This window comes from Camellia sinensis, chromosome 7 (assembly GCF_055761805.1).
Source record: "Camellia sinensis isolate YWXY chromosome 7, ASM5576180v1, whole genome shotgun sequence".
Taxonomy (NCBI): domain Eukaryota; kingdom Viridiplantae; phylum Streptophyta; class Magnoliopsida; order Ericales; family Theaceae; genus Camellia; species Camellia sinensis.
Window position 1 is genome coordinate 58,176,368 of NC_138967.1, and position 7,887 is coordinate 58,184,254.

General features: G+C 32.4%; 1 protein-coding gene across 14 annotated transcripts; it reads left to right on the forward strand.

The window, feature by feature from the left end:
- Positions 1 to 1,779: 1,779 nt before the first annotated feature.
- Positions 1,780 to 6,607, forward strand: LOC114260810 (putative RNA-dependent RNA polymerase 5). 14 transcript variants are annotated; one of them, XM_082877992.1, is made up of 9 exons: positions 1,780 to 2,001; positions 2,125 to 2,150; positions 2,347 to 2,408; positions 2,806 to 2,880; positions 2,952 to 3,054; positions 4,014 to 4,120; positions 4,517 to 4,635; positions 4,972 to 5,065; positions 6,341 to 6,607. In XM_082877992.1, the coding sequence occupies exons 5-9, from the start codon at positions 2,992 to 2,994 to the stop codon at positions 6,480 to 6,482; spliced, it is 525 nt and encodes a 174-aa protein (XP_082734118.1). In that variant the 5' UTR covers positions 1,780 to 2,001; positions 2,125 to 2,150; positions 2,347 to 2,408; positions 2,806 to 2,880; positions 2,952 to 2,991; the 3' UTR covers positions 6,483 to 6,607. The 14 variants fall into 14 exon arrangements, 7 of the variants coding, with proteins under 7 accessions (XP_082734118.1, XP_082734121.1, XP_082734122.1 ...); XM_082877995.1 differs by having other exon boundaries at positions 2,998 to 3,054; XR_014335358.1 differs by lacking the exon at positions 4,517 to 4,635 and having other exon boundaries at positions 2,998 to 3,054.
- The last annotated feature ends 1,280 nt before the right edge of the window (positions 6,608 to 7,887 follow it).

Here is a 7,887-nt window from a genome sequence, read left to right on the forward strand (position 1 = left end):
GACGGAAGTATTTGCGACGGCACACTTGCCGTCTCAAAAAGTGACTTTTTGCGACGGCACAATTTGCTGTTGTGAAAAAGATGAGTTTTTGACACGGCACAACTTACTGTCGCGAAAAATGTGAGTTTTTGCGACGGCACAACTTGCTCACGAAAATGGTGAGTTTTTGCGACAACAAAATTTGCTATCGTGGAAAAATAGAGTATTTGCGACGACATAAAATGTTTTCTGGAAAAAAGGAGAGTATTTGCGATGGTAGAGATTGTTGTTGCGAAAAAATAAAGTTTTTGCGACGGCACCAGTTGCAGTCGCAAAAAAAAAAAAAAAAGAAAAGAAAAAAAAAGGGTGACTTTTTTGCGGTTGTAATAGGTACCATTGCAAAAAAAAAAAAAAATATTGTGGTTTTGAGATGGCTTCATATATATACAGTCAGAAAATGGTTTGAATAAATGCAACAGTATTTTTCTGTCACCAAAAAAATATGTATATATATTTCTTTTTTCACTTATTTTTTCATCTTCTTGTCTCTATCTCTGTCTCTCTTCTCTTTCTATCTCTCACTTATCACTCTTCTCTGTCTGTCTGTCTCTCTCTCTCTCTCTCTATCTTTCTCTCTGTGTCTCTCGCTCATCTCTCTTCTCTTTATTTCTCTTTTCTCTCTATCTCTCTCGCTTATCTCTTCTCTCTCTCTCTCTCTCTCTCTCTCGCTCATCTCTCTTCTCTCTATCTCTCTCATCTCTCTCTCTCTGTCTAGTTCATCTCTCTTCTCTCTCTGTCTCTCTTTTTCTATGTCTCTCTCCTGTTCATCTCTTTTCGCTCTCTCTCTCTCTCTCTCTCTTTCTTTCTCTTTGTCTATCTCTCGCTCATCCCTTGTTTCTCTTTCTTTTTCTGTCTCTTTCTCTCTCTCTCTCTCTCTTCTCACTGTGTTCGCCTTGCTCACTCTCTCTCTCTCTCCCATTGTGTTCACCTTTCTCACTCTCTCCCATCCATCTTCTCTATTTACCGAGCTCCCTCTCGATTTATCAATCCACTACAAGAAAATGCACTTTTAACGACCACTCTCTCTCTCTCTCTCGTTCATCACTCTGTCTCTATATATTTCTCTTCTCTATCTGTCTCTCACTCATAGCTCTCTCTCACCACCCATCTCCTCTATCAACTTCACCACTATTGCAAATGCCATTCCACTATCACCACTACCACCACTACAAAAAATTGAACTTTTGGCAACTACCATACTTGTCAATTTTATATAATTTTATGAAGGATATGATCATCTTGTTTGATTTGAATTTTCAGTATTCACTTTTTAGAAAATTAAAATTCTTTGTTTTCTGTGTGTTTTTTGTTTTCACTATTTTTTTTTATAATATTCTAAGCATTTTTAAAAAATTTAGATACACCAAGCATAAATACACCTTGAAAGTATCATATTTGTGAAAAAAATATTTAGAAATTTCATTAAATACTAAAAATATTTATAAAAAAAAATAGAATTCAGTTCATTTTTCGTATTCTTATGTATATATTAATTTTTTAAAATTTTTTTGGACAAATATTTTACTTTTTATCTAGGTAAGGTTCATCTAAAAAAATAAAAATAAAAATTGCTTAAAATTTTAAAAATTCACTATAAATAAAAAACACGAAAAATAAAAATACTTAATTTTCAAAAAATTGAATCCAAAAAATTGAAACCAAACAATTTTTAAAAATTCAAAAATACATTTTTTAAAAGAAAATCAACTAAATAAGACCTCAATTTTTTACCTTCTTCCCAAATTTCCCAATATTCAAATTTCCCTCAAAACCCTATCTCATTTTGGCGCCTCTGATTTTGTTTTCCCTCTATTTTCACGCTCAACTCTAATGACTTTCTGCATGTGATTCGTCACTTTCCTTTGTTTTCTCCACCTTTGCACAACTCATCTCCTCTTTCCTTCCGTCACCATTGCCGGTGAGCATGGCTTCTTGTCATCACCGACCTTTCCATAATAATTGGTATGTATATCCTTCTATCTCTCTCTCTCTCTCTCTCAGTAAACCCTAACATTTATATTTTTTGCCCTGGCCTCTTCTCAAAAATTGATTGGTCTTTTCGCTCTCTCTATCTCTCTCTCACAGTAATACAACTGGTATGAATCTTGAAGGTATTCTCTTTGATTTCTTCTTTTGAATTTTAACCCCTATTCTCTAATCAATTTCTGGCCTTATTTTTTAATTTTTTTGAATATTTCTCAGTATCACTTTTTATCGATTGATGCAATCTATTCCTTCTTTGTTTTTTCAAAATTCATATTCAATTTGATGTGTTGTTAAATTATATATATATTATTTTATGTTCAGCTATTTTTTTCGTTGGATTTCGCGGGGTTCAAGTCTAGATCTATAGTGATTGAGCTCTGAGAGTAAGTTGATTAATCACTTTTTTATAGCTTCGATTTGCTGTGTTTTTGTTTTTTGTTTTTCTTTCTGTGATAGTTCATTTTTCATTTGGTTGCTGAGAAAAGGAAATAAGAAAATTCAATAAGAGTTTTGCTTAGATTTTCTTTTGCCCTATCTATATTTTGGTCAAATTTATGTTTGTTTTTTCTGATTTGATCATTGTTCTTTGATCTTTATTTCAAGAAAACTTTATTAATGTAATGTATGGTAGTGTGTATGGATGGGTATGGTGCACATAAATCATCTCATGCAACATATATGACATTCTGTGCCTGCTGTGTTTGTTCCTATTTTATGGCTGGTAACATTTACTGTATGTTCTTGCTAAATCATCTGGATTCTAACATTTTTTAACTTTAGAGATTTCTTGATCATGCTAATTGTGAGGAGAAATCACTGGAATTGAGAGGGTTGGAAGCTCATACCAGGGTGCCGGTATATCTTTAATATTTGTTGTATGTTAATATGTTATTGATGATGTAATGTTTTTAATCTTTCTAATTAAGTTTTTGGACTTGTCATTTGCATTTTTCGCAACCTTTGCTGATGCAGATCCGTTTGTTTTACAATGGACATACTATCAAGGGCACCCTTCTTGTCAATAAAAAAGTATATATTGCCAATTTTTTCGAATGTATTTTAATCTTGGCATGTGGACATATTTTAATTCTAATGGTGTTGCTAGATTCCAGCCTTGTCTAACCTGATTTAGTTCCTAACTTACTTGGCCATCCAAATTGGCTGGCAGCAATTGTGATGCTATGAAAAATTGAAAATATATAGTTATAATTTGATATTTTATTTTTGTGGTTGGGGATGTTATATGGATAATTTTTAGTTACTATTTTCTGTTTTTTATTCATTATTTGTTATTCAGTTTGTGGATGAAGAATTTAAACAAATGAAATGAAAATATTATCATTTCTACTTATCTTAATAGTTATAGTTTTCCCCTGTCCTCCATCCTCCAAAGGCAAAAATTTCTATCCCTATTTTTTACTTCACCCAAATCAAATGAATTATAAGGAATGGCAATTAGATTGGGCACCAGATACTGTCACCCCTGCCTTTTTTACCTAAACTTGCTCTGCTCCCACTATGTTTGAGCTCACCCTGTTTTGGCCCATAACTATTCACGGGTTACCTTATCTTTGTTGCCCTCACAACACAAATTATTCCTTCATATTTTGTACCACTTCATATAGACCTGATTATTATATACGAACTGAGATCAAATGATTGTGACTGTCAAACATGATGTCAGGGTCATATAATCTTTAGAAAGAAATTTGAGAAACAGAAATCCAACCATTTATCTAACAATGTGCTTTAGTGGCAATAAAGTTGTTGATGGTGGAGGAGAGGTGAGCTGAAAATAACAGGTTATGGAAAAATCAATTAGTTTCCTTATGTTCCAAAAAGGAAGAGTTTGTTGTAAACATTTTGTTAATCACTGTATTGTTGCTATTAACAATATTCTCACTTTTGAATTACAAGTTTAAGTTTTTGCCTCTATTTTTTTTTTTAAAAGTTTTTAAGCTGACAAATTTCCTCTTAAATATTTGTAGCTTCCAAAAAAAACAATTCAGGTTAGATCTTTAATGATAAAGGTTGAGGCGGATTTAAGACTCTCAAATGTGCAAACTTTTAACTCACTAGAGATAGTCGGAATTAGGTATGTATTTTTTTTGAAAATTGACTTTGTACTGTGGTCATATATAATTCAAATGCCATGTACTGTGGTCATATACAATCACTATGTCATGTACTAGTGACAGTTGATATAATTAGTTGTCTTTCCTTATCTTACGTTGATAAATGCTCTACAGCTTCAAATTGTCATTGTACTTGAGTTAGACTAAGAAATCTATCTAATTTTTACTTCAGGATTGGGGTTCCAAATTCCATAATTGGTATTGTAATAATACTTTAGGATGACAATAATTTATCATGATAGATATAGGACATCCAAGTAAATTATCTTAGGTTTGGATTCTATTGTTAAAATTGACACTCCCAAGTTTCATTTTTCATCTTCCAACAATAAATCTAAGAAAAATTATCTGTCAAGGAACTTGATTGCACTTGTTAGCTATGGAGGGGTCCCTAAACAATACATTTTGGATATACTGACAAATAATTTGGAAGATGCTCAGTGTGTTTGCTCCAATAAGCGTGCCGCATTAAAAGGTAGAATCCTATTTTCTACTGTAAAGTTGTAAATTCTAATACTTTCTTCCCCACTTTGTGAGACCATATTGATTGTTTCTTTGCTTGTGTTGACATCAAGTATGGACATTTTCTTATTTATTAATGGGTTGATAATATTTTTTTGGTTTTTTTTTATTTATTTATTAATTTTTCTTTCCCTTATTTCATGACTCCCTGCTACATCTCCAGAATGTGATCCACTCCAACCCATTTTACATAACTTAGCTCCTTTTGTTCATGTGTTCTGGTTTCTCTCTTTCGCGTAATGGTTGATTCTTTCTAAGTAGTATTTTTGTAATGTCTTTCTTCATGCAGTTGCCATTAATCATGGAGAAATGGATGATGATTTTACTGTGGCACAAATGATTTTATCTGGAGAGTTAAATAGTGATGAAGTTTGTGTTGCCCTGTATGTATATTCATTGCCAAGATGTTTATAATATCTGACTCTTACTTAGTTGAGCAAATTATTTGATGGTAATAAGAAGGTACATGTTGCAAATTTAGTTAATAAGTGACTGGATTTAGTTATACATCTGAGAATTTTTGTCACCTTTTCATTCTTACCTTGGTTATTATGGGATCCTAAATGTTATATATAATTGTTTAAATTGACTTCCTCTCTTATGCCTTAGTTCTGAGAATGGTGCTTTCTTTCTCTCATTCACTATCTTATTCATTCCATAAGCGGGTTCCTGGTTTGGGAGTTAGAGTCGGATTTCACTCTAGGTAAATTAGTTTCTTAATAAACTTATAATTCGAGGTGTTGACGCCCCAAAATCACTAAACGGCGTTGGATTAGCATGAAACTTGGCACACACGACCGCCTAGGCACGAGAGACTTGTGGGAGAAGACGAGACTTGAATTGGGTTTCCGTTTTGGGAGTTAGAGCCGGATTTCAATCTAGGCAAACTAGTTTCTTAAGAAACTTAGAATTCAAGATGTTGATGCCCCAAAATCACCAAACAGATTCGGATTAGAATGAAACTTGGCACACACAACTGCCTAGGCATGAGAGACTTGTGGGAGAAGACGGGACTCGAATCGGGCTCTCGATTTGGGAGTTAGAGCCGGATTTCACTCTAGACAAACTAGTTTCTTAAGAAACTTAGAATTCAAGGTGTTGAAGCCCCAAAATCACCAAATAGTGTCAAATTAGCATGAAACATGACACGCATGACCGCCTAGGGACGAGAGACTTGTGGGAGAAGACAAGACTCGAATCGGGTTCTCGGTTTGGGAGTTATTGCCAGATTTCACTCTAGGCAAACTAGTTCATTAAGAAATTTAGAATTCGAGGTGTTGACGACCCAAAATCACCAAACGGCGTCGGATTAGTATGAAACTTAGCACACATGACCACCTTGGCACGAGAGACTTGTGGGAGAAGACAGGACTCGAATCAGGTTCCCAGTTTGGGAGTTAGAGCTGAATTTCGATTTAAGCAAACTAGTTCCTTAAGAAACTTAGAATTCGAGGTGTTGGCACCCCAAAATCACCAAACAGCGTCGGATTAGCACGAAACTTGGTTTGGGAGTTAGTGCCGGATTTCGTTCTAGGCAAAATTATTTATTTAATTATCTTTGTAATTGTATAGTAGTTAAATTTTTATATTTTTTTTTGTAATTAACATATTAACACATAATTTTATTGTCATTAATTATTTTTAATTTTTTTTTTCAGATATTTCCTGAGTAGGAGTTTGTTTCTTGTGGAATGTGTGAAATGCATGCCTGTGAAGAATGCGACTAACTTTTGTTTTTGTTACCCACGGAGAATGATGAGGAAAGCTTTTAATTTTGGTTTATGTTATTTTGAATTATGAACAACATTATGTATTTAAACATTATATATGTATTATGGAACATTTTGTAGTGGGGTAATTTTGTTGATGTGTAGTTATGAATGCAAGAATATTTTTATTATGAAGAAATTGTTATTTCTATACAAGAATTTTTATATTAGTATGCAATTATCGGTTTCTTTTTCAATTGTTTTTCATTTACTACAAGTAATTTTATTTTTCTTTTTATTTATTTATTTATTTATTTTCTTGTGACGGCACCACACCGTCGCAAAAAACATTAGAACCATTGGCGACAGTGGTCATGCCGTTGCAAAAAAAAATAATTCGCGTTAGCATTTTTTTCCATCTCAAATAAAACTTTTAGCGACGGTAATATAATGCCGTCACAAAAAGGTTTCAATTTTTTACATATTATAAGCGATAGTAAAATGCCGTCGCAAAAGGCAACAATTGCCGTTGCAAAAAAAAGGCGACGGCATCTTAACGTTTTTGCAACGCTCTCTATTGTGACCCTCATTTTGCGACGGCATCTTAACGTTTTTGCAACGCTCTCTGTTGTGACCCTCATTTTGCCGTCGCTAAGTCATATGTCGTCGCTAATTTTTTTTGAGACGGCATTAGGTGTATTAGCGACGGCAAAAACCTGAAATTTTTGGAGTGCAAAACTTGGTGCTCCAAGAGTATCAAATAATTTTTTCATAAAATAGTTAGTTAGACTGTATTTGAAATATTAATTTGAGTAGAAATTTTTTTTTGAAAAAAAATAGAAAATTTGTTGATAAAATACAAATAACATATAATTATATTTTACTTCCTTTTTTTTTTGTAAGTAAATTGGTGATAAATCTAATCTAAGGAAGATACAAAGTATTAGGTCTGGTGAATATTTTTTTGTTGGTGAGAAGTCTACATTTTATGAAATAGTTTGATAAGAAGTCTTTTTATTATTTTGGGAGGACATTTTGTTCTCGATTAAACCCATTAATTTATTTGTTACTTTTTTTATTGGTTGACTTTTCATAAATTATCTGTTTAAATTTAAATCTATATGTTCAACTTTTTTTTACCATTCGTTCAAATTTATATCTATCTGTTGAATTTTTTTTCCTTGTATATTTAGTTTTTTTCCCTTTATTTATTTAAATATCTGTCCAAATTTTATTATATGTTCTTTTTTTTTCTCCCGATCTGTTGAAATACCAAACCCTTATCTATTCAAGTCTTACTTTTCTCTCTCACTCTCCCTATCTATTAGAATTTAATCTGTTGAAATTCCAATCTGTTGAAATTATCTATTCAAAAAATCCATCAATTGAAATTAATAAGCCTATCTGCTTTTTTATTTATTTATTTTATCTGTTGAAACAATAATCATATTTTAATTTTTTTAATCTATCTGTGTGAACCCATCTGTAAATTATTT